Source organism: Falco naumanni, chromosome 9 (assembly GCF_017639655.2).
Source record: "Falco naumanni isolate bFalNau1 chromosome 9, bFalNau1.pat, whole genome shotgun sequence".
NCBI classification, from domain to species: domain Eukaryota; kingdom Metazoa; phylum Chordata; class Aves; order Falconiformes; family Falconidae; genus Falco; species Falco naumanni.
Genome location: NC_054062.1, coordinates 9,077,631 through 9,105,210, shown reverse-complemented (window position 1 = coordinate 9,105,210; position 27,580 = coordinate 9,077,631). Strand labels below are relative to the sequence as shown.

The following is a 27,580-nucleotide window of genomic DNA, read 5'->3' as shown; positions in this document are numbered from 1 at the left end:
TCTTCCCAGATCTTCAGCTTGGAGAATCTAAGCAAAAGAAGCGTCATGCCTGTTCTGACTCTGGTTTTCAGTGTGGGCCAATTTTGCTAGCCACACTAGCTCTGAGTAATGGTTTACTTGGGGATTAGTCTCTGATCCAAGGAGACTACTAAATCGGAGCATAGCTGGCACAATCTTCCCTAAGTTTTTACTCCAGAATTCCTGAATTCTGTAATCATGGAGTTTAAAGGTAATGTCCATTTGTAATGTGGTTCCTCTAAAAGTACTGCCCCTGCGCTCTCAGTATCAGACAGCAAATGCAGTTACAGGCTTTCATAAACTCAGTTTTAACCTGCACAGATGTAAGGGTGACCTTTCTACATTTACTCAGAACAATAATCAGCCAACTTTTGCTACCACATTGCTGAAGTAAATTGTAGAGGATCAACACAATGTGAGATGCTTGACAACACCCGACAGCCCTCCCTTTCTAATTGTGCTGTCTCAGACACTAAATGTCTTCATCTATACTTGTCACACATGTAAAACTCTCGTTAGTTTTATCTATATATGTTCTCTTATCCAATACAAATTAAAACACTGCTACACCATTATATTTAAAGTTTTCCTTCCTTGTTTGTTTTTCAAAAGTTTTTCTGGTTCTAGTCACATCTTGAAACCAGTATCTTCCTTACAAAAGCTCCTAAATCCTACAAAATCAGACTTGCATGTACATGGTTCTTATTTGTATGTGAACTACTGAGGAAATTAAGGAAAAATCTTGAAAATGACTGCTTTAGTCCACGAATAAATATTCAGAATTGACAAAGCACATCATATTTTACCCTGCTGAGATCAATCAGTGTTAGGTGCCTCGAAGCGCACTAATGGTGCATGACTGCAGCTACACCTTTCCTACATACCTGTCTTAGCAAAACTGTTAGTTAAACATGACTCTGTACCAAGCAGCCTCACAGAAGGAGCTACAGCACTCAACATCTTGAATCCAGCTGGATCCAACCCAGAGTCAGTCACAGAGAGCAAGATGAACAGAGAGCAAACTGGGAGGCCCGAGGGAACCCAGGTCTGTGAACTCTCAGGTATACTCTTTGGCGACAAAAATGCCTGAATAAAAACCTGAGCAAAGAGAGTGCAGAGGGGAAAAAGCACAGGTTAGACTACTTGACTACTATTTAAATGATAAAGCTTTGATTTCCATGACTGTTTCGTTTCATTCCTTAAACAAAAGTTGTGTCTTAGGTAAATGCCCTGAACAACCTTTGTTGATTTGAAGAGATTAGTACCATGAAGTTATCATTGTGAATTAGGATTTTAAAAGCCCGGTTCTTCTTTCAGGCCCTCTCAGTTCTCCTCTCAAAACAACTTATTTTCCCCTGACAGGATAGAAATGTGCAAGTTGCCAATGCTGACAACAGGACACCCCTCATCTCAGCTTCCTGAGTAATACGGGAAAGGTTTAAATACAAACATGTGAGAACTTGGCTACTAGGTTCAGTAAAAATCTTCAGTTTTTTCCAGGAACTAAAGACAATACCCTATAATAAATAGGTTTTATCTGTAGGGAGGAAAGCCAGTCCTTTGTCCTGAAGTGACTGAGAGCATGTAAGGGCACAGGACTCTTGAGTAGCTGACCAAATCAGGCCTTCTTGGATCTTGACTCTTCCTGAAATGTTGTGTGATTTAGCTAGCTCCTTCCAAACTGCAGAGTCGAGTACTCAAACAGAAAGCTTCCTGTAAGGTTGAATTTGACATTATTCAAAGTTCTTTGACTCTTCAAGATTCAAATACAACCCAATGTCACCTCATCAAAGTCACCTTGTTCAAATTGCTGCTGCTACACAGGCATCTCATTTTGGCAGCCAAAGGAGGAGCTAGGAGCTCTGCCTTGAAAGCATGGATACTTCACAGCACTGAAAGCATTAACGTTAAGCCCAGCGCTTTCACAGTTTGACTGTATCTGTTCCCATGCGGAGAAAGCAGGGACACTGCTGGTTTGGCTTGCCTTTTCTAAAACTTGCTGCCATTGCCAGAGACATGAAAAGTAGCTTGGGCTCTACTGCTTTACAGAATTTTCTCTCTCCAGTTAGGTATTGAGTTCAGAAAGGCAGCCTTGATTCCAGTGGGATTTTCTGAGAAAAATGGTTTCAGCATAAGGCAATGAGGTCTTCATTTCAAACCTGAAAGTCTTCAGGTTTCCTAATGTCTCCTCATTTGTGAGACAGTTACTGCAGAAAAATATCCCTCCTTTCAGCAGCAAAAAGAATGAAAGGACTGTGCATGTGGGTTTGAGTCCTTGAAAAAAAAACCCAAACAAAAATACTGACTTAGAAGTAGAAACTTTTCTTCCTTCTCTTCCTGGAGACTTAGGAAGCTTGCTGAGATCAGAGATCTCCTTAATTGCCATACCCAGGATTTCACCAAACAATCTCCAGCCATCAAAAGGAGCTTATATGAGGTAACTTCTAAAAATAATACCCGCCTCCCACAACTGAAGCCAAATATACCTGCTATTCTTGCTGGAGCAGAATAAGCTTGTGAGAGCAAATGCAGCATCCTACAAAAAGCCCATAGAAGGGTTTGAAAACTGCACTTGCTGTTGTTGGCTGAAGATGTGTATTAGCACCTTTCCCCGGGATAGGAAGGCTCTTATGGTACCACTATAGGTCTGGCAGAATGGGCAGCAGAAGTGCATATTCTTTTTATTGTAATCATCTGACTTTCTATCTATTGGATTATTTAACAGCAGTAGCTTCTATTCAGATTAGTGTTATGTCATTAGGGAAGACAGAGCACAGTCTACAAAGGAAGAGATGGAGAGTAGAGTATAAGGATTCCTCACCGAAGGCCAAACCTCAGAAATCTGCGTAAGGAGCTGCTTCCATCAGTTTTGTGTAGGGTAAAAGACTGTGTGTGTACAGCTTTTTGCACTACACGTGGAGAATTAGTTGTCACTATTAAGTAGCCCATGGACGTGACTGCTTAACAGAGCCTTCATGCCAGAGCAATGTATACCTTTTCATGCACAGCTGTTACACATAAAGTAATAGGAGCTTCCCTGATGTATTTTTTCCCATTACGGAATGCTCAGCAATGTCTCTTGCAATAGAGGCAGATCAGGAAACAAAGGTAAAAGACTTAATTAAAATCTTGTCGATGAGCAGGGTAAGTCTCAAAACACTTGAATCAAGAGGTAAGACAGTGACTGAATTATTGTAGCTTGGAAAAGGCTACGGGGTAGCAACCATGCATTAAACTGATCCCACTCACTGAGGGAAGCAGATGAGTCATTCACCAGTCCAAGTGAGAGGACGTTTGTTAATTTTGCCCAGTAAGCACAATCTGTATTGGATTTTGGTTGGGAAAAAACCTTGTAATTTTTACCACTTGGCCAGGGTGTTCTGCTCCCTCAGAGCATGGCTGTATGTGTATAGCCAGCATAGCTAAGCGGATGAGTACTTCCACTGGAGTGGGGAAGGCAAATAAGAATTCATAACCTAAACCAAACTTTCTAAATTATGTTTCTATTTCATAAGCATACCATTGACCTCAAGAAGATCCTGCCCTTTAGTTCCTTCTGTCTTGCCCCTTAGTTTTTACCAGACCAGTCAGTCTCTTTTACGTTGAACATGTGATGGAGCAGGAAGAGCCTAGCTGAGGTGGGAGCAATGATAAGCAAAGGGATAATAAAAAGGAAACCAATTAGTATTAGTGAAGACAAGAAGTCAGTAAACCAGCAATATAATGGCTCTGGTAAGAGCCAGCTGCTTTCTAATCAGAAGAGACAAAAAATGAGAATGACTGAAACAGAAAATTGGTCTGCCTATTATTTTTACTACTTTCTTTATAAACTAACCCAAATCCTGCCTAGGTCACTTGGACTTTTCCTACTCTTTCTCTCTCCCTGGTGCTGGCAGATTTTACTGTACTGATTTAGTACTTTGATTACCACATCATTTCTCTGATTTTTGTTTTCTTTTTTTCCCCCTGAAAATTAGAAGAAAATAAGGAGATATCATTATAACATTTCTTCTTTGTTTCTCATCATATTTTTGTATGCCATCAATTAAAAACACATCTATTATAAATACACAATATCCATCAGTTAAATTAGGCCAAAGTTTTAAAAATGCCCTGTAAGATTTTTCCATGTCGGAATAATTCAATCACTATTATGTTTCCTTGATGCAACTATTTTGGGACTTAGCTTGTTCCTTGATAGGATTTTAATTAAGTCATTTACATTTAATTTCCAAAAATGTAGCTGTTACAGAAAGCAGCAAGGAAACAAAAAGACAAAAAGAAACCTGAAGACAGCCAATCTTTAAGAAAAATATTTCTGATATAAAAATGAATCTGAGGAATACATATTCAGTGATAAGTATTCCAGTCCATGTCTGGTAAACTCTCAGATAATGGCAGCATGGTAGGGTCACTGGGGTTCTATTAGCTCAATTAATGAGGAGTAAGATAAGGCTAACACCTAGCTCTTCAAACGGCTAAAAAATAGAGCTGATAGTAATGGAGTTATTAACCTTCACCAGCCATTGAATTTTGCTGCTGATTCAAACTCCATTTCCTAGTTCAGACCTCCATTAATAGGCTGTTTATTATCCCTAATCCACATTGGGATCAGCTGCAGAAATATGAAAGCCCCATGTAAAGACCAAATAGTTAAAAAAAGAAAGATCTTTTTTTTCCATTCTGATTTTTCCCTTTTCAACATATTCACAGATGCTGCCTTAGAAATTAGGAACTTCATTATCCTAAATTGTTTGAATATGGGTTCTTAGTAGTGTGATGAAAAAGAAGCTTTAAACATATTATGTAAAAAGATGACATAATTGGGGATACAGCCACATCGTTTTGAAGACCAAATAGAACATTGCTGGAAAACTTGCACTGCAGAAGCTATTGCTTTTTATTTTCTCTAGTGGGAAAGAAAAAAACTTTACTATTTGAAAAATGGGTATTTGAAATATATTACGTATATATTATTAAGTCAATCCTCAAGTTCATACTTCCCCTGTCCAGATTTGTCTGTCCACTTGTATTGTTTGTCAATACTACTGTAATATAACTAATCAATACTGAAATGTAAAACAATCGACCCTGGATTCAGATCAGATGGAAAAAAACAAAGGAATTGATGGAACAGAGGAATGAGGAATCCCAGGACACACTTAGCAGCAGAGCCCCTTGGCATGGATGGAAGGGCTCATTTTATCAGCTTGAGAACTCTAACACCAACCTGGCTACAATTTTAACTACAGAGATCTTGAGTTAAAGGGTCTTTAGGCTTCCTGCTGAGCTTGCATACACTCAATTGAGATTTGTGACACACTGTGATTTTTCAGTATTTTTTCAGAGAAAAAGACACTATGTAGTTACTTATAGTCTACACACACAAGACATTCTTCCAAAACCTATCACGATAACGCCTAACAGAGTATCAGCAATCATGAATAATGGAGTTAGGATCAAACTAAAAAATGTTTATGCCAATATATATACATCCAGTACACAGTGCTACTCTCAAAACTGAATGCAGTTCTGGTTGTCCCATCTCAGCACAGAAACAGCTAGAATAACTACAGAAGTTAGAGAAGAGGGAGACAGGCTGGTCAGAAGAGTGAAACGACTTCTAGGAAAGGAAAAAGGATAGACAGACCAAGGTTCTTTGCCTGGGAAAGAGGTGACTGAACAGGCATATACAAGAGGCTTATAAAATCAGGAATGTTAGGACACACGAACAGGGAACGCTTACAACTGTTTCTCAGTAGAGGAAAGGAACTTGGAAAAAACACTGTGAAGTATTTTCATGTGACACCCAGTGAGAAAGAGAAACTCCCTTCCATGTGATTTGGTGGAGGCCGAAACTACAGTTTTGAAAAAGAGACTATAAAGTCAAGGAAAATGGGCTATTAGACAGTTGTCCAGATGACCCTCTGGCTCAGGGAATCTTTAAACTGCTGATTGCCTTAAGCTGGCCTGGAACCAGCAGACAGCTGGTCATGAACCAGCTGAAGCTAATGACAAGAGATATATAACAGATGACACTGTTGCTGCTGAACCTTATTTTAATTGTAAGTTTGGGAGAGAACAGAAGGGGTAAGAAATATTTTGGTAGATATTAAATAGTGTTTTCCATATATTAGAATTTTCCTTGGCTATACTATGTATTTCTTACTGTTGCTCAAGCATTAACAATAAAAAAAGCTAAAATAACTATTTACAGTCATTTGGACAAAGAACTGAATTCAGTTCTTTGCGTTAGTAGTTGTGAGCTTCAGATGCCAACCTGTAATTGTATTTGGATTCCCGCTTACCGTAGGCATTAAGTGGTTAATGGTGTTCTTTTACTAGATAGCTGAGAGGCCACTAATAGATTCAGCTTCTTATTTGCCCTAAAGGCTGCCACAGTTCAATACGATTAGGATCCTGTCCACTTAAGCAGTAACTGCTTCACAGGGAGGAACATAGAAAGCAATACATGTCTTCTTCCAGTACAGAAAGAGCAGTTCTTTAGTAGACAGGTTTTGTCTGATACAGGCAGGTTTTCCTGTACCACTCTTGTAAGCAAGCCTTCGTCCTACTGCAAAGTCTAATTTAAAGAAAACCCTGCACCTCACTTTTTCAGCGGAAAATGAATTATTTTCCTTTTTGTTCCAGGGCAGTTCTTCGGATGCAGTGGCTGATGCTGTATGAGTTTTTTTTATTATTACATTTTAACAAACTTTATAGCCCATTTTGTTTGTTTTCAAATAACTTTATTTTCCTTCTTTTCTACCATCAATTACTAGCTTTGTTTTTCTTTCCATAAGATGGAGGAGTCAGGAGACTGATCCTGCTCAATGCTGTATAATTTAGTATTATGTGTACTAGCTTTATGAGGTGGGAGTCAGATAAAACATAGTATTTGAACACTAACCATTTATTAGCTCTAAGGAATAGATTTGTGACTTGACAAGCAGACAATAACTCTGTGTTCTGATCAGCCAAAGAGGTCTACTTTGAGTTCAAAACACAGAGTAACATACCCTTTCACAAATAATTTTGTTTACTGATGTGACTAGATTTTAATAATAAACTTGATATATATGTAAATTTATTTTAATCTAATTTCATCAACAGAGCCCTCCTAAAAATGAGACTTTGTAGATTATTCTGTGTCTGATTTATAGATTTCCGCATCCTATTCCCAGATTGATTTCAAGGCTATAATTCTATCAGGTTTTTCTCCTGATGTCAGAAACACCACCTCTGCAGATAGTGTTTTATAACTAGCATCACAACTGAAACTGAATTACTGCCCTGCTATCCTATGCTGCAATATGTCCTTTTGTTTATAATCACCCTCTCTCCCTTATATACCTACTACTTCAGTTTCATGGAAAATATCAGCTCCGAAATCAATCAGGTAGCAAGATGTCTATTTTTGTCCCTTACTTCAACCCCTGTATAAAATAGTAGGGGCCAAATTCTTAACTCAGATATGAATGTGCAGAGCTCTTTAAAGAAAATGGAAGCTAAGCAAATGGATCAGCGCCAAATTTCTACACAGACAATTTTATAATGAGTTGTTCTTCCTTACTTGATGAGGTCTCAATCCTGTAAAGGAGCACAGGGCACACGCTTGAGTATTCACACTGATCTCAGGTACTCAGGTACATGTTGAGGGACTCAGGATCTACTTTCTAAACGCACATGACTAATAATCCATGGGAAGTGTTATTTAACTGAATCTAGCATAAGTTTCAAGATTCTTTCTCTCTTTTCTCACGAAATGGATTCCTGTTTAAGATGTATATTGTCTTACTTTTAATAAAGAAAGCTACTGCTGTTTTCACATACTTTAATTTTTAAACCTTGATGGCATGACAGCTAGATGCCTCCCTTCTCTCACTCCAACTCAATCTTACCCTTTTACATTTTTCCACTATACCCTGTACGGGGAGTGGGGAGGGGACTGAGGGCAGCCACACGGAAGACATAGGAAGAGTGACTTTGCCAACTTAAACACTTACTGGGTAATGTACCTTTTCCACTACTAGTTTTTAAATAAGAATAAGCTTCCTGGAAGCACGAAGACTACAAATTTCCAATGTATGCCTTCGGAACATCCACTGTGTCAGCCAGTGGTACGGACAGAGCCAGGAACCCCTAGGAGAGGAATGGAAAAGCCTCTTGGCTTTGATCAGTACACCAGCATTTCAAATCCTCACCACCTTTGGACGAACTGTAAAGAGTAACCCTATTTTATTTGCCTGGCAGTCATAACAGTTCTCTTTTGATGCTCATTTCTCTTATATTACATTTCTGAACACTTCATTATCGCTCAAATAAAATATAATTCTCATGTTGTTTTTAATTATTTCACAAAACCCACAAGTCTCATAATGAGCTCCTCACAATACTAATATATTTCCATGATATTATGCCAATGCTAAAGAAAGATGATGTAGATCCCCCTCCTGCTGCAAATAAAATGCACCTTCTGATATAATCCAAACTTTAATCCATTTCTTATGGTTTGCCTTTAGAGGCAACTCAAACAAATAACCAGAAAAACAAACCTCTCTCCCACAGTTTGGCCATCTGGAGGATTTGTAAGGCCAGTGCTCTATTTCCTACTCTCCAGGAGCAAGACCCCTTTTCTAGCTAAGGAAGCAATAAATAAGTAAGATGCAAGAGCCTATGCAATGTCAATAAAGATCTGTATCGTTCCATAAACAATTTTTTCATATATGTAACGTCATGATTGATAAATTTATATCTTACCTGTTTGGAATAATATGTGCTTTTTGCAGCTGTTCTCCCTGCTCTATGTCCCTTGGGAAGCCATAAAGCACCCAACCATTGGTCATGCAGTCTAGTGAGTTTAGGCGTTCTGCCAGGATCTTCATAACAAGGTTGTCTGAGACTGCAAAGGATTAAAAAGATGACATTTATTTTGTATGCTGAGTCTGCAATTAAGGAGGATACACAGTACTTTTTCTGTTTAGACTGCCACAGGAACTAAACCACAAAGAATTATTCCTGTTTATGAGTGATAGATTTTGCAGAAAGGAGTTACTGTTGACTTCTGCATATTTACTGTACTATCATGGAACCCCCAAACTCACAAGGAACTGTAGGACTAAAGCAAAGTATTTGGCAGAAACTGATGCCTACATAATTTTGCTATGTACATTTTCTCTCTGCCTTACTGGGCTGATGTCACAATGAAGTGTGTGACACAATCTTATCAAAATGCAAAAATAATGACCTGAATTGTGTAAAAGAAATCCTAAGACAGGAAAGCAATTTCTGTAGCATTCTGTATTTAACTTAGCAGGTGATAATGGTTCTGCCACAGCAGGCTAGATGCGATATTTCTCCAATTTGCCCAAAGGCTTGAAGCTTTTACAACTGAAAATAAATTTCCAAAATGTATTTCAGCTACTGTAATTACTGCATTGATGACTCCCTAATTTTAGAAATAAAAGTTCTCTTTCCTCTATTATTATTTTTCTTTAGGGCAAGAGAAACATCAGCACAATGCTGACTAGGATTAAAATTACTATGCAGGTTTAAAAATTCTATTTAATGGGACACAGTGGCAAGAAGGTATCCTGCATTTTTTCACTATAGCCTTCATAAAGTAAAATAGTTCAATCAAGATACTTGAACTTATGTATCTTGTAATATTTTTTCCCCCAGAAGATTCAAAAGATTATGTTCAACAAGAGTGACTATAAATTTTCCAAGGACTCTTGCAATGTGCTGAGCTCAATGTCAAATAACCCCAAAGAAAGGTCAGCAAAATCACCTCAAGCTACTTCCCAAAGAAGCAGCCAAAACAATTTTCAAGCAGCAATGAGAGTCCCTTCTCTTTATTTGTACGGTATGTCTAATACACTGTTGCCTCTACTGGAAACAAGCGATAAAAAATGCTACATAAATCCACATCTTGGAATGTTGATGTTTTGATACTCACCCTGCCATCGCATCTGCATACAAAAATACAACAAGTACTTGTAGGAGAGCGTATGTGTCAGATTTCTAACAATGCAATTCGCTTTAGAACTAGCTGACAGGAATACGCCTGTATTTTAGTAGAGTATATTATTAGCAGTGCACATTTATACCCTGGGTACCAGCAGGTTTTAAACCGTAATAATAGAATCCATTTGCTTCCTGAAATTTAACATTTCCTAAAAACTTACACCTCTACCATGAAATTCATTACTTCTCCTTTAAATAATCAAATTACTGAGTTTACAGAATTGCACTCAGGATTCAATGTACCAGCAAAAAGGGAGGAAACCCACAGGGAATTAATTAGAAAACAGATTAGTGTATTAATTGAGAATATCCACATTATAAAAACACAAGTTAAGGAGAGTAATATTCTCCATCTGCTAAAAGAAAAAAGGAATGGAATAAGACCAGACACTTGACAAGAGAGCAAAATGACAATGCAAAACTAGGCATTCTGTTAAAAATAGGATTCATAAAATTAACAATACAATAGCGCAGCAGCAGGCAGAAATGTTATTAGACAGATGATACTTATCTAAGACCTGCGCTGCAGGCAGGTGTAGAGAGGATAACAGGAGAATTTCAGTGCTCTTTGCAGGGCAGTTCTCCCCACCCTCCAGGTTACAAGAACTAATACAAACCCAAGACACTGTAATAGGAAAAAATAAAAATAAAAATAAATAAAAAATTAAATCCCACCTTCTCTTTCCCCAAAACATATTCCATACAAAGACCAGCGGAATTTTCCTGTAGTCCTGAATTTCTGGCTGCAGCACTAAACTTTCTGTCTCGATGCATGTTATTTTATCATGATTCCTACTGCAATCATTAACACGGATTTACAAAGATGCCAAATTACATGATTTTTTTTTTTAAAATGTTTTCAGAATGCTTAAAACAGTTTAGCAAGGGATTGGAATAAAACCTACAAACCCATGAGTAAGGCTGCACTAAAGTAGGATCCTGCCAGAGCTGACATCCCTGCGAGATGAACAGGGAATCGGCGCAGAGGCTGAAAGCCCCAGGAATGGCACAGAGAAATAAGCGGGTATACTGTGCTGTTGAGCTTCCAGCTGATTGTAGGAGATTCTCCAGTTCCAGGGGCCAAACTGCTTCCATTCTGCGTATGGGAAGGAGAAACACTACAGCCTACATGAAAATTAAAAAGCAATCGTGATAGGAACCAGACAGCATCTCGATCTGATCACTTCCCATAGGCCTTCTGTGAATTCTTATTATCGAAATCCTCTACTTTGGTCACTATTTTTGAATAAAACTGTAGCAATCACAAAAGCAAAAAAAAAAATCTGACACGATGCAGTGACAATTAATTAACAATTTATCTAATGGTATGCCAGCTTGGGGTTTTTTTGAGTAATACTGGGGATATGGGGTAACTCTGACACCTTGCTAATTTCAGCTACGACTGACTGGAAGATATCAGCAATACACTTGAGATTGTACATTCATGTACATATATATATCACTGAATAATATAGATGCTTACATATTTTCTGTGCCTCCCTCTAAAGCTTGATGGTGAGAAATAAAACATAAACAAGTCAGACAGCAAGCTCTGCTCTCCTCTTGATTAGCAAACATACCTATCACTTCAACACAATAGGGGAACATAGCTTGTTGGCTGTTCAATGGCATTACAAAGTACATCAGCTGCCCTTGAACAGGAACAGTCACACTTAAAACAGCTGCATTAAAACTGTAAAACATCTTCTGCAGACCAGAGGAGGAAAAAAAAAAAAGAAAAAAGAGAAAAAAGGAAGAAAGAAATCAGTATTATTCTTATTTTGCTGTGGTACAGAGTGGGTTATGTAGAAATCTGCAGTATAGTATTCCTTTTTACTCATGTGAAACTGTCTCTTGAACATAAGGCAAATTAATAACCTGTAACTGGAGGGGCACACAGTCTGTAAGTAACACCACAGGTATCCTGGCCTTAAGCACATGACCCAATGGGCTATATAGCAAAGTAAAATCTTGACTGCCTCATCAGAAAAGCTCTACCTATGTGTTTTAAGTAGATTATGAAGCACAAGAGCTTTGAATAATCAATTCCTTGTGTGAAGTTTCCAACTCTGAAAGTTGGAGGAATGAGGCTCTAGAGAGATTTTACTTTATCATTAGAGAAGTCCACAGATAAGTTTCTTGTAAAAATTACAGTGTGCTACAAAGAGATATCCAGATTAGGTAATGTGGAAGCACATCTCTATTAAGGTGAGAAATCAAGGTACAGGAGCAAAATTCATCCATCAGAGGCAATGCTGCGGAACTGATGAGCTACAGTGATACCATGTTGAGAGCAGCCTACATAGCTGTGGACCAAGGTCACGGTGAACCTCCGAAATGGTATATATGGCAGAATGAGGCCACAGTCAGCTCCATATAGAAATGTAATTCATTCATGCATATGTTCTTTCCTAACATCAATACCACACAGCACCTCTCCTTCATCTCCCAGCCTGTCTAGACCATGTTAATGGTTTAGACTATGCAGCTGAATTAGAAGCTGTGGACCTAAGAAGTGATCTAATCAATCCAAGGGTATGATCAGGCAGAGTACAGGCGACAGAGGCTTAAATTGCTGCTGTTCATGCTGGAACTACTGCGTGGACACCTAGAGATTTTCTATATCGAGGGCTGTCAATCAGCACCTTCCAACAAACCATTTAAAAAATAAATTTACTTCCCAGAGCTTCAAAGGTTGTCACAAGTATCAGGTACTCCTCATGTAAAGTACTTCCTCATGAAACTCCTAGGAATGTGGCCTATTAGCTCTTACCCAGCCCATAGATCTGCAGGACTAATAGAAAAGGGGATCAGGCAATCAGTTGACAAAATCATAGCACCTGCTCAAGGCAAAAGTAACAGAACATTAAAGGCACAGTCTGAAAGGCAAAAACACTACTTGAGAGATTACAGGGCACTGTTCTCCAATAGCTTCAATGCTGTCAGTGCTCCAAGCTATACAATTATCAGACTTAAATTGATTCCTCCTCCATGTATTTCCCTTTAAAACAGACTTTTGAAGGGTATTGACTCACTTCTTCAAACCTATAAAACCTCAATTCTATGTGCAGCATAAACGCATTTTTTGTGGACAAAAATTGTCAGTTTTGTGCTGTAAAAAGTTTAAGGTCCTTTTGACAATATTGTCCATTTACCCTTTATCCTTTCCTTAGAGATTTTTTTTTTTAGCTAGGTCTGAAGACTTTCACAGCTAATTCAGATGCCTGAGGCTTGATCCCAGTACTTGACAGTTAACATCTTGCCCTAAGTAAAAGCTACCGCCAAAGGCTACTTTCCTGGATTGTCCTGTCAATCCTAAATTTAGGCAAAGCATGAGATTTACTTATTTTATCACTCTATAAACGCTGGATTATTCACAACGGGTCATTTTATTTGGTTTTTTCGGAGAAGCGTTCTATTTTCTTGCCCACGTTCAGGACCTCGGCGATGGTATCAATTTGTTGTTACCACGGAGGTCGATCGATGTTTTAATCCCATCCTGCCAGCTTCGCGCGAAGGGGCTGCTTTCCCATTTCCCAGCACACAGCCCAATGTGCTTAGTGGGAATGATATATAAAAAAAAAAAAAAAAAAAAAGCAGCCAAGCGCGGGGGAGGCGGGAGGAGCCGGGCAGCGGGGCGGAGGGAGCGGCTGTGCCGGCGGCGGGGGCCTGCCCTCGTGCCCCCCGCGCCGCCCGCCGCCGTTGGTTGTTCTTTACCGCCACCTGGCGGGCGCGGCGGGCAGCGCGGGGCGGCGGCTGCCGGGACCCGGGACCCAGTGCTCGGTACCCGGTGCTCGGTACCCGCCCGGCGGGCAGCCGCGGAACCGCCGGAGCCTCGGGAACGCAGGGAAAGGGAACAGGGTCTGCTTCGTCCGCCTGCGTTACGGGCACCGGCGGGCTGCCACGGCGAACCGGCAGCATCTCCGGGCTTGTGGCGCTGGAAGCCGGCAACGGAGGCACCGGCACAAGCAGCCGCAGCGGCACGGCCTTGGCTGCCGTTGTAATTTCATCAAACGGAAAATTTACACAGAAATACCGTCTGCGCTCGCTCATTTGACATATACAGCACTGCTGAGCATGGATTCCCGCGAGGATTGGAATATTGATTTTAATACGGTAAAATAAACAATATAAACCATTTCATTTCCACATTTCAGATTTTTTCTTTCTTCAAATATTTTTGTTTCTTCAAGTATATTACAATATTTTTGGGGGGAGGCTTTTAGTCATTTAAAATAGGAATGAGCTGTATTAAAGAGAAAGTAATAATGTTTCTAAAGCAGGTATGATCCCAAATCATCGATCAAGCGATCCGTGATAAATTAAGACCTTCAGAAAAGCACGGTAAAGGAGAGCATCATGCTCTCCCACAGTTACCAAGCCAGAGATTGAGGAATCTCAATCTGCTCGCATTTAGTGACTCGATAAGACGCCAGCCCCTTACACTGCTTTACCTGCTACTGGCATCTTCAGATTTAGCAATGGAAATCCAGCCCAGATTCCAGCATATGAACACAAAAAGCTTTTCTCCCCTAAAACTAGTGCCGGTGATGTTTTGGGTGGCCTGTGTGTACCTGCCTAACAGCAGAGGCCATCGGTGAGTCTCGGGCCGATCCAGTGGGCTGGCACCAAGGTCAAGATCCACGTACCCAGGCCCCTGCCCACACTCACTCACTGACTGCAGCTTGGCTCGAGGTGAATTAGGTTTTCTGCCTCAGTTTACCCACCTGCAAGGCAAAAGCTGCTCTTTTACCTAACAGGGATGTTTCCAACCTGAAAATTTTGAAAACTAGTAACAAAATGTGTATTTGCACTACTACTTTTTACTCCTTCAGCTTCTGCATAGCTGGACACAAGACAGCAACTGCTGTTCTAACCCATCTAACACATCATTCCCACTATCAACCAAGTTCCCCAATTCCTCCTTATTACTCAACTAGTCCAGCTCTACTGAAGAGCACAGGGCTTGTGACAGGGCAGAATTTGGCCTACAAAACCCTTTTTGACAGTGACTGCAGTAAAAAAAGAATAAATTTGGTCTGATGAACATGGTGAAAAACATCTTGGCTTTCTATACCAAATACTGCTGCAGCACATGATGAGAAGAGAGGAAGTTAAGGGGGCTGTCATCCCTTACCAGTGATGCCTGCGTGTCTCCCCTTGCTGCTCCTCCTGACACCTACCAGCCCCACTAAAGGGACATTCAAAAATTGTAAAGCCGTACGCAAAAGCTATTAAATGTTTTGCTTGACATTTAACAAGTCTCTTTCATACAGGAGCCTGATTCTGCATGTATGACACCCAGTGAAATAGAGCCAAAGGCAGAATTTGATGTTAAACTCCAAAGACCATAAAAGGGAATGCTGCCAATATGCAACATGCTTTTTCTTCCAGTTTACTTACAAAAACTCACGTGATTTTCCCATCCCAAACTCCAAAATGAAAAACAAACAGGATTTAAGTCAGCAGACTTTTGCTGAGGAGCTAGTGCTGCAAGAAGAGTAGCAGGAAATGAAACATCAGTTTTCTAAGTTTCTAAGAACGATTGTCAGCAATAAAGATCAAAATAAATCTAAAAGATTAATACTTAGCATTTCTACTGCACTTTGCTGTTTAAAAGCCCCTGACAACCATGAGGCCCTGTACGGCCAAGGACCACAGTGTCGCTCAGATCCACAAGGGCTTGTGGCACTTTGGTGGCACATAACAATGCCTGCTGACTGAAAATGTGAACTGTGGGCATCCGATAGGTTTTAACTTACAACCTGTTTTACCCCCTCCTTCATGCAAACCCCTAGCCTGCAACAGCACTACCCCTGTGAGCTGCGATACCTCATATTGGACTATTGATACTCCAGTAACATCAGTAATAATGAATACTGCTGCAAAACCAGGAAATTCACAAAATATATACAGGCAGGACTGACTGATTATCACAATTCCTCCAGAAAACAATGGCACTGGACTCTTAAATAAAATAGTTTGGGTTTTTTTTGCTCTGGTCTGGCTTCCAGGGTTGGTTTTTTGGGATTTTTTTTTTGGTTGTTTTTTTTACTGTTAAATATGGTGGCCTTTAAAAACATCTTTGTAGACTGAGTGCCCCAAGTGTTACTTCAGCCCTGAATATCTGCTAGGTAGATATGCCAATTTTGATTGTTGCATGTTGTGTAGAATAAAGAAAAATACCTTCTAAATTTTCAAATAAAGAAAAAGAGGACTCTAAGTTATACTGTAGTGATTCAACACACAAAAAAAGTAAAATTCAGGGAAGAAGATAACTTACTGCCTATATGCCTTCATGTAAAACTTTCTATTCTACAACCTTGCATTTTTTATTAAAATATGGACCCTTAAAACAGAAAAAAAACCATTAAATTTTATTTTGTTCTCTTGACCACCAATTTTCTCCTAGTAGGAAAAAAGACTGCTACCTATTTTCCATAAAAAAACCTTTGTAGCAGTCCCAGAGGAAAAGTCAAAAGTTTGACTTGAAAAACGGAGCTACTTCAAAAGCATTGTCAAACAGAGGTGAAGGTTTCTTAAAAATGCATAAATTAAAGTACGGTGTATTCATAAATATCTCCATAACTTTACACAGTATATTTGTGATTGAGGTGCATATACAGGTAAACATATAGCATCATTATAAAATTAACTTAAATAACGCAGAAAATGGATTTGTTTATTAGCTACTGTTTGGGTTCTGTGTGTGTGTGCGCATGTGTGTGTGCATGTGTGTGAAAAATGAAAGAAAAATGGAGAGTTTTTTTCAATAATAAAAAGGGAGTTGCACTGCAGGGCCCCTAAAGCTTGTGAAAAATTAAACTCGACGGATTCAAACTGTCCTATTTCCACTTCAAAAGAGAAGAGGCACTGAGCTCTTCCCAACTTATCTTCAAACGCCCAGCACCCTAGAAAGTTTCTTTAAAAAAAATAAAGTCTCTAGTTCCCCCAAGCACTGTACCCGTTACTGTAGCTGCTGTCTCTCCCTCTTCTAATTATACCCATGTGAGTCTATTAATCAACTTGTAAATTATTTAGAGAGCCATGCGCTGTCTTCAGCTAGTACAAACACACTGCATGCAAAGACTTGCTGAAAACCAATGGAGCTCCCAAAGGGTCTCTCTCCAATGTTCAGACAGCCTGCAGCTCGCCAGTACAGCGCTGTTAAAAACAAGAAATAACACTAAGCTTACCTCCTCAGATATAAAGATTTACTCAGCCTTTCAACTCTGAAACTCTTTGCAAGTTTTTAACAAAGAGGAAGCTGCTCTATTGTCAAATCTGTACTTCACACTTAGTGATGAGAATATTAATTTGATGTCAAAAAAAACCCCAAGTGCTTTCAGTGAGACTGTGATCACAATCACCAGGGGACCCCAACTTTCAGAGGCTACACCAAAAAGCACCCCTTTAAAACCATTCCAATTTAAAATAAGGGGGAAAAAATAAAATCTACATTTGTACGGTAATAGTTTTTATTAGAAAATAGGAGAAATTAGGGAATTCCAGATTTTACCCCCTGCATGCAGACTGCCATTGGGGACAGCTTCAGATATTACTACTTAAAAAATAGAAAAAGGAAGGGGAAAAAACAACACAGATTGTGTGTGTTCAACTCTAACAGGCTGCAAACAGTGCAGTGTTCTCTGTTTTCCATGAATCAGCTCTCTTTTACCACCTGAATCTTCATATTGATGGAAAAAACAATTACCCAAACTAATAGTGGTTCTCCCAGCTGAAAAGCAGAATTTTACTGGTTTGGGAGTGTTTTTTTCCCCCCTCCTCTTCATGCTATTTTCCTGTTATCTCACTTTTCTTGGCTCCATCTATTGCAGCATTGCAAATAGATACATTAATTAGCAGTGATTACTCCATGCTATTTCACCATGAAAACATGGAAAATTGAATAGACAGAATGGCATGCAAATTTCTTTTCAACTGATGACCTTTCTTATTTTAGTGATGCCCCCAATGCCAACATCTTTCTGCCTCTATTTTCATTAATAAAATGCAAACATCTCAAGGAGCAAATACCAGGGAATGGGTGGGGGGGCGGGGTGGGGAGCAGATACGCTTTCTGAATATTTTTTTTTCTCCCAGGGTATCAAATTCTGACAGACACCTTTAAAATGGTGCACATAGATCCTCCAGATGTAACTTCAAATTAACGCGTGCCCATGTTTGCAATGAGACAGGTCCAGAAGGCAGTCTAGCCCGCTTCAGAATTACAGCAACCCGGAGACACAAATTTTGCATAAAGGTCTTCACAAAGCCTGTGGGGTCTATGAACAGGCTATCTACATATGCATCATTTGTCCATAGCCTGAATTACTGGAAGCGGAGGAACAGTCTACAGAACAGTCTCTTCACAACATTCCAGAAGGAATCACACCGAATGAATTAATTTATCTGAGTTGTCTTGCTGCTTGTGGAAAGGTTCTGGCCACTATGCTCACCACTTACTCCAAATGGAAGGTCTCCTATGCTGCCCAAGCAAACGGCGTGTGCTTATTGACCCAGATTTAAACTAACTGGAGTTAGTGACCAGAAGACTGGTCTCAGACTCCAATGCTGGTAATTTTCTGCCCAGAGTATAGTCAGCAATAATTACCCAGTATTCAGCAAAACCCACAATATCCTAAAGGAAAAGTCTCTGCATTTCAGACTGGTTGTCCAAAGAACAAGTCTATGTTTATGACAGACAGAATGCAGTTGAGTTGCTTGACTTTTCACTGAAAATGCATTTTTCAATATCTAGCGTGTACCAACTGTAGACTAGAATGTCCTGGGAATTAAAACATTAATGGGCTTCAAAATATCTATGCTACCTTAATTAAGCAAAATAAATCACCATATACAAAACTGAGAAGTTTGATAAAGCAGGAGATGTAAAAAATACAGAAAATGGGAATGCACTGAGTTGCCTTCTGGGGTGAATAATAGAATTGTCTGGGCTGTTCTTGAAATACATGTTGTATACATGAAGCTGCAGTACAGGAAAAAACAATATAAAGAATATTTGTGAATCCTAAACCCAAGAAGAGATCTGAGTGAGTCAACCAGAACTAGAACAGACCAGTGGACAGCCTCAATAACTCAGTAACAAGGTAGCTTTAAATAAGCTGTTTTTTGAGTAAACTAGTTTTTGAGCATTTTTATGACACCACAACATAACCCGTTGGCAAGCTTAAATGACTAATTGTATGCAATCAGTTGTGTCCACAAGAAGGGAAACCACACTGAGATCAATCCCCAGGGCAAGCATTTTAAGAATATATGAGGCACATCCTCAAGATTTTATGGCACTAGTTTCATTTTGACTAGTAATGATTTGAGTACATTTCTCGTGGTCTGTCTTTAGTTCCAGAGTATTCTGTGATGTTATCACTTGCATGATTCCTCTCCCAAAGGAGCAACTAAGCTTACTTGGTAAATAACTAGAAATGCAATGAAAATTTTGAAGTTCTAATTGCTTTTCCAGTTTTAACACCGTCTGCTATTGACTAAACTAACTCTTTTCAAATTTCATTTTCTTGAAACTGAATGTAGTCAATAACAGTGTGAGAATCTTTCCTCTGTATTAACCTGGTTGTAACTCTGTAGCAAGACAGCAAGGATTCTTTGCCCATCTTTCCCCTTCAGTACAGCAAGGATTCTTTGCCCATCTTTCCCCTTCAGTACACTATATTATTTCATTTTCTCCAAGCCTCTTGTGAGGGCCATAATGAATTCTTGTTAGTGTTTACTAATGTAAATTCATTCTTTGTTATTCCTGGGAGAGGAGGATTAGCAAAATGACAGAACTTATTATTTCTGGTATTGCTATATAATATTTATTTTTATTCAGCCCTTAATTCCGTAATATGTCCCACAAAATAAAATATATGTGCATACAGGAAAAACTAAGGGAGAAATTTTCAGCACAACATGGTTATGATTCCCATTAACATTCAGGAGCATTGTACAGCTTTATTCTTGCATGTTATATTAAAAAATTAATCTAAATCTGAAATAATTTCTAATTTGGAGGAAGAAAGGAATTACAACTTCAATGTCATTTTCCTGAAATGAAAGCAGCTCCCCTGGACTAAGGATGTGCATATTTTTAGGACTGGCTAAAAATTACAATCTGTGCAATTATTTTACTCTATTGGGAATGCTTTTGGTATCTCCTTTAAGGAACTTTAATGGTTAAGATGAAGTTTATAAAATATACAAAGAGCACTTTAGTAAGGAAAGCTTTTAAAGGACCTATCTTTGAACAAATAGATCATCCAGACTCCCATCTCAGCCATAACTGAAATTTAGAGAGTGAGGCTGTCCTTTACTTCACAGAGATGAGAAAAAAGTGAAATTAGAGTACGCACGTAAGGTTCTGACATGATGGATACCATGAAAAAGACACAAACCCAGAGCTTAAAATGATCTCCATGTGTGAGTTAGACTGGATACACAAGTAGTCACATTCAGGTCAATCAGACTATACACACGAAGTTACTCTCATATGTGAAGACATAGGCTAAGATCTCTTGCCTTTGAGTGAAAAGGCCATTCTGATTAGCAATACCTCCAAATCAGAAAATCCTTTCCTAGATCTCTGTGCCTGCATTACAGAGGACCCAGCTTCCTTCTTTCAGGCTGTAGAGATTCATGTTTTCCATTCTAGCGGTTCCCACATAAACTCCTAGTCCCAGCAACAGAGTGGTTGCCACAGAAAATTGATGCATTGAACAAGCCAAGTTACTGCATTATAAGTAAATGCAATCCATCCACTACAGATGAAGTTTAGAGTTAAAATGTATTGCCTTGTGGCTTGATAAAGTGACTGACAGAGGGATAGAATACCCAAAGCTGCAGGCTGCCAAAGGTCTTTTTTTAAATGCTTAGAAAAGTAGTGAATCTTTTGGTATGGTATCAAGGGAACCTCAGTTAATTTTATAGGCTCATGTCTCAGATCTGTGTAATTCAGTCTAAGAATTAAGCTATTGTGCAAAACCCGGGACTTTCAAGCTTTCCACCTCACCAAATTATTTTCCTTGCCAAAAATAAAAGACAATGAAGATTTCTCTTTGCTCTGGGGGGGTTTGCTCAAAACTCCATTAATACTGAAGCTTAACCGAGATTTCTCAATCTTCAGCAAGATTGTCTCCTTATATTTGTATCGTTGGTAACCATTTGGCCTGTTGCCAGAAACAGGACTGAAAATTCCTCTTCCAGGCCACTGTGATTTGGCAAAATAAACATTCTTCCACCCTACTGAAACACAACTTATCCTTTGGAACCACAGATCTTTTCTGATTTTTAATACCCACCACATACAGGAGCTGTCCTTGTGCAAGACCACTAACAAACATGTAAGTTTAAGCTGCTGCTCTAAGGAACTTATAGTATTTATAATTTATACGAAATCACTGCAGAGCTTTCCAAAAGCAAAGCATGCTTAGATATTCTTTATGGCAGTCCTCTCCTAACCCAAAAGTGCTGATAGAAATGAAGTGCAAAGAAACTTTAATTTTAAAATATTTGCATGAAAGTAGAGGAATCTACAGTAGTGTTCTAAAAGTCAAAATCCACATAGAAAAGCAGTGTCTTTATGGAAATCCACTTGAAATACAAATGAAACACCATACTGTGTTGTAAATAACAGTTTTTTAGTGTATTAAAAGTTTTTTAAGTTTTAAAAATAAAAGTTTTTAAGTGTAGTAAAAAATTTATTAAAATAACATTTTAGAATTATACATCTATAGAGATAAAAATATGGAATTCAAATTTTGGAATGTGTACAAGAAATTGGAATGTCACTGGAACAGTGAACTATTTGCTTGGAAGATATTGAAGAGCTTTGAAATCTAACTTCTGTTATGCAGCGCTACAAATCATATGTAATGAATGGAATTAATCAACTTCCAGATTACTCTGATGTAACTCAGATTAGAATATGACCAAGAAAAATTCACTCACAATTTATTTTTTGCCACAAATTTGTAACTACAGTGTAATGAGACAACAACATGTCCTACCTGGGTATCCATTGTCAATATAAGGCTTAACGAGTTCTCCAAGTTTTGTCTTCTCTGCAACAGCCTCCTTTAGCAGTTGCCCACAGCAAACTAACAGGAAGGAAGAACAAAAAAGACACAAGGTTAAATTTTAAAAAGGAAGCAACAAAGAAAAGAAAAGAAAAAAAAAAAAAAAAACCCAGAAGCTGCATACTGGAATAAGGTCACTGAATAAAATAAAAGTTGTAGGTTTTTTGGGTTTGTTGTTAGTATATTATTATTTTTTTTTTTTTGGCCAAGCAGAGCAAAAAGCGAAAGAGACCGAGCACAGGAGAATACTGAATAAAAAAGAATACATTTGGTAAAGAACATATTAAAAACAGAGACAGAAGGAAAGATATTAATCAAATATGTTTCTGAAATAATAACTCAAGGGATTGCTAGCAGTTTTCACTTTTTATAAACTTATAATTACTGAATAAAGTTACACCTGCTGAACAGCATCTGAACTGCACTGTTGGAGGTGCAGGATAATCCACAGTTCAAGGAAGTGACTCCCTAGATCATTTAATGATCATGTAAGAATTATACTTAAAAAACTGCGCTAATGCAATATTATCATTGACTTCAAATACACAGAACACCAGGAGATGCAGATTTAAAGTATTAGTCAGGACAGCTGTACATGAAATACTGCTACTTTGGGCTTGGATAGCACTTTCTGACCAATATTAATGAGTCTTACTGCCCCATGCCTGTTAGATACCACAGTCCTGACCCTTATTTTACAGAGAGGGAGCTAAGACACAGAGAGGTTACACAACATCACAAGTCCTAGTTTCAACTCAGTTTTGGTAAGTATTAGATAAAAGTCACTCTGTACATTACTGCATGACCTTTCAATTAATAATCATAAGTTGATTCCACCTTTTCTGAAATCAATAGCACCAATATCTACAGCTGCACTGACTTTAACAAAAAAAGAAGAAAGCTCTTTCATCTGCATTATCCCTGTTAATCACACTGTTTGGCAAACAAGAGTAAGAACACTGCACAGGAACATCTCTTGGACAAAGCTGATGAAGCTTAATGTTTAAGTGACAAGGAATGAACACAAATTTCAACAGGCACTAGTTGCCCTGGAGAAGCAAATTCATATTCACAATAAACGGTGTAAAACCGTAACAAACTCAGTGCACAGACCCCAGCTTAAGACAACTGATATATATATATATAATTTCAACCTAATTCATGCGACTGTTTAAACACAGGTCTAAATTTTTAAGCCTGTGCTTCAATCCCAAGGACCTAATTGGAAATTAAGTATATGCTGAATACTATTCTGAAAAATTACAGTCTTCGGACTCTGTTTTAAATACTTAATTCTTCAAGTATTTGGTTTACAGTATACTTAAAATTCAACATATGGATAAAGGTATTTAGTAAAAAGAGCTGCAACTCTCTCATATAGTAGTTACTTTAAAAAAAAATATGTAAATTTTGACCTAGATGAAAATACTATCAAACTTGCAGGTTTAGAAATAAAGTTAAAAAAATAATTCAGAAACATGAAAACAAGTTAATTTTTCATTAATGCATTCAAATATGCATTTTATTTTTCATTAAGCCAATTAAACAATTATTAAAAATACAGCTTTGAATAATCTACAAATGTTTTCAATATGAATCGATAAAACAGTGCTATTAAAATAACTGACAGCATAATGATTCTATCAATTTTATTTGTACTTATCAGTATTGTAACATAGATTTTTAAGTAATTTAAGTTTACCTTCTTTAAGTTCACTGGATATCATTTGAGTCATATTCACGGGGTTTTTTAAAACACTAAAATAACAATAAAAAGATTTAAAATACAAGAATACTAAACCTAGAAGCCCAAACTGATAGGTAGACAGTTTTATAGCCGTTTCTGTACCTCTAACGAACTGCACAAACCTACGACCTAGCCATTACTTGGAGCAATTATATGGAAAACATATGTTTTTTTTCTGAAGGTTCAAGGTTGAACTTGAAATAATTGATTTCTTTTCTGAGCAGATCTACTGATCCTGTAATTTAAAACAATACCACTCAGATCTTGAGGTTATTCTTCACATGTAAAGCCAAATCCAGGGTCAATGAAATCTTTTGACTTCACCAGGAGTTCAGGGAAGACACTAGCAAACTAGCACATCACTATGGACAACAGAGTAAGTTCTACTAATTAAAGAATCTCCTGAAGATAAAAAAATCATTTCCTACTTAACTGATTTTTTTATTTGATATACATTGAAAGAATACTAACGAAATAAACTTCCATTTTACTTCACAAAGAAGATATGACTAATCAGCAAATTTTACAGATATGAGACATTTGTTTGAAGTAACTTGTGGCTACTCCAGTATTAGAAGACATTATAGAACATGGACACATATTGCATTGATCTTATCACCAAGCTGTGTACTCATGTTATAGGACTTTATAACATTAGCATGCTAACCATGAAAAGTCTCATACAGAATTTTCTGGGCCTCTTTTACAAGAGAAAAGAGAACACACTTTTAAACAATTACATCCTTTTCTAATACATTACTTCAGATGCACAGAACCTGAGTCTTCGTTAAAGTTCAGAGTAAAATCTATTTTAAAAGTACCCCAATTTTGGTCAGGCAGCTGAAAGTGCAAAGACATTACTCATGATCCACTGATCCACAGACGAATTCAGTGCACTACAGGAATCTAACACATGGAAAAATAGTGATGCAAAGAGTATAAAAAATGATGACTGAAAAAATGTTAGAACTGGTTTGTCACAGAATATATGCTCTATTGGTTTATATTTCTTCATTGAAATACTCTTCACTTCCCTCAAAAATTTGACATCCATAGCAATGGAAAAACAGAGAAATTTTATGAGCAAGTAAGAAAGACAGACAGCAAAAGATAAATGATCAAAAAGAGAGAAAGAGGGAATTCAGCAAAGTGCATATTTACTGAGAACTTACTGTTGACAACACCGTATTTCTGAGCTATTAGTGCTGCCTGCAGGCTCTTCCCACTGCCTGGGGGTCCACAAAACAGAATCCGTGGTGTAAAGGGGGCAGCTGATCGGTGCCGTGTTTGGACATAGGTAAGGACTAGAATATGAGAGAAAGGCAAGAAATACAGTTTACATGTTTGGTTGTTGTTGGTTTTTTTTAAATACAAGTACTGATTAACTTCTGTCTTTATTTTAAGAAGGTTATAATGCTGATTATTTATTTTATCACCGAAACATCCAGATACTCCATCCAAAATCAGGACTGATAAAACTGTCATGTCAGCAACTTGCACTGAGAGGCACTTTAGAAATCTTACTATTATCACATTCCTATAATTTCTTTCATCAGTAGATGCAGATGTCAAAAGCATTTTAAAGAGCAGATTCAATTAATAATTGCTCTTTTACCATGTTGTTTTTAACAGAAGTAATTTTTGCTTGATAGGTACAATTTTACCATGCAAATTAGAGGGATATAATTACATTTAATATTTTCTGCAGTTTGTGAACAAATATTTAAGCATAAAAACTCAGGATGTTAAATTAACATGACATTTATCCAGTTGTGTGTGTGTGATTAACAGACTCCTAATTACAATATTATAGACTTGTAGCATAGGATGTTACATCACAATACAGCACGAACAACACTTAACCGAGTATGATTTTATTCTTTTATCCATTATTTTTGCATAACATATAAAGGATATGGGAGCTTCTCTATCCAATTTCACTCTGTTTGCTGGACATCATTCTTCTACACTTTGAACCGTGCAGGAAAAACTACATTTGGGTCAATCTACAGATTATAAAAGCTTTGGAAAGACCACAGGACACATGAAGCATCATCAACATTGCTGTATCACAGAGATCTGAACTTTGTTACAAAATCAAAAAAGAACCTGACAGATCACCAAGAAGCTAAAAGAAGGCACAGCTTAGCAGTGAGGGAAAATTAGGATAGTATTTGAACATAGCCAAAGACTCTTACTCCCCATACCCCTTTTATGGCTAACAGTAACTAGTGAGGAGAGCAGCTGAAGCTTCAGCACAAGCTATGCAAGCTTTCCAGGGATCATTATTCAAATGCCAATGCTAAAGTTCACGCCACCGAATCCTGACTGCTGTGGTTACCCATGATTAAAGCAGCATGGGCACACCTACACAGGCTTTGATTTCCTCTGTAATTGCAATAGATACCATTAAGTGTTAGCCCAGACATCTTCAGTTCAAATATAACACTCTCTAAAGAGTCCTTGTAATAAAACAGTATTTTAGTCTAACAAATAGGACAGGCTTAGACTTGTAATGTTTGTATGAATCATAAGCCCATGTTAAAAAAAAAAACCCAAACACAAAGGATTGATGGAGAACATCATAAGGCTCAGTATTTTAACTACCACTGTTAACACGTTGCTGTATACTAACTAACAATTTTTTCTGAGGACCCTCTACTACACACTTTGGTATCATTATAAAATCTTTTTGCAATAAAGAAGCATCTCCAGCAAACTCCAGCCCTGCTACTTCTAGATAGTGGACCTAAAGTGCTGAGGAACTACCTCATACTGCAACCGCATGGGATTGTGTATCTCCCTTTCTCTGGTGCCACAAGCTGTACTGGGTTACTGCGCTGTACAATTGTATTTGATGTCACATATCCTAGTATACATTAGCAGTAATCGCATTAAAGTTTAAAATTTTACAGATTTTTATAATTGTATGAAACATTCCATAGTAATACTAATATTGGTGAGAGATCTCCTCTTTCTTTTTTAACTCTATCTGTAGCAATAAAAGTACTTAACAAAACCCCTGAAAAATAGTAATAGAAAATAGTGTGTTTGCTGCATAGCTTCCTAAAAACCAAGTATCAGCTACCCAAGGAGTGCTCTAGTTATTCTGAACATTTTCCATAGCCCAGTGTATTGAAAAGCACAAACATTACAGGCAAAGCACCCTGCTTACAAATGATGCTTAATTTGCAGTAAATAACCAAGTTAATTAGGAGTAATGATCCCCTAGACAGTCTCCACATCTAATTATTCTTAAAAAAAATAAATATCTGGCTGCTTGATGCACTGCAGAAAAAAGATCTAGAGAGAATTTTTTCATTCCAGTTTTCAATTTATCTCACTACATTATTAATTAATAATAATTAATATTCAGGCACTCACATTTTTATTTACAATTCAAGGCATGAATTCTTTATGAATGATGATATGAACTTTTAAATTTAATTAAGTAATTTAGAGGTAATTAATGTGTAAATTCAGAATATAAACTTCCTACTTGTTTATCTTAAAAGTGCAGCACTTGTTATTAAAAAAAGACCTTTCTGAGATGCAAAATTACCGGGATATAACAGATCATCTACAGACTGACAGCTACAAAGTACATTATCAATTGGTCTTTCTGGCAGTTTCCTTATTCTCTGGTTGAAGAATCAACATTAGAAGTCAGATTGCATTACAATCAGGCAAAGGCAAA

General features: G+C 37.8%; 1 protein-coding gene across 1 annotated transcript in view; it reads right to left on the bottom strand.

The window, feature by feature from the left end:
- Positions 1-27,580, bottom strand: part of AK8 (adenylate kinase 8) — a 72,817-nt gene that overhangs the window by 20,121 nt on the left and 25,116 nt on the right. The window contains exons 9-11 of the mRNA XM_040605264.1: positions 25,056-25,187; positions 22,068-22,157; positions 8,779-8,920 (exon numbers count right to left, since the gene is read on the bottom strand). Coding sequence (XP_040461198.1) covers positions 8,779-8,920; positions 22,068-22,157; positions 25,056-25,187 — 364 coding nt within the window. The remainder of the gene's footprint in view (positions 1-8,778; positions 8,921-22,067; positions 22,158-25,055; positions 25,188-27,580) is intronic.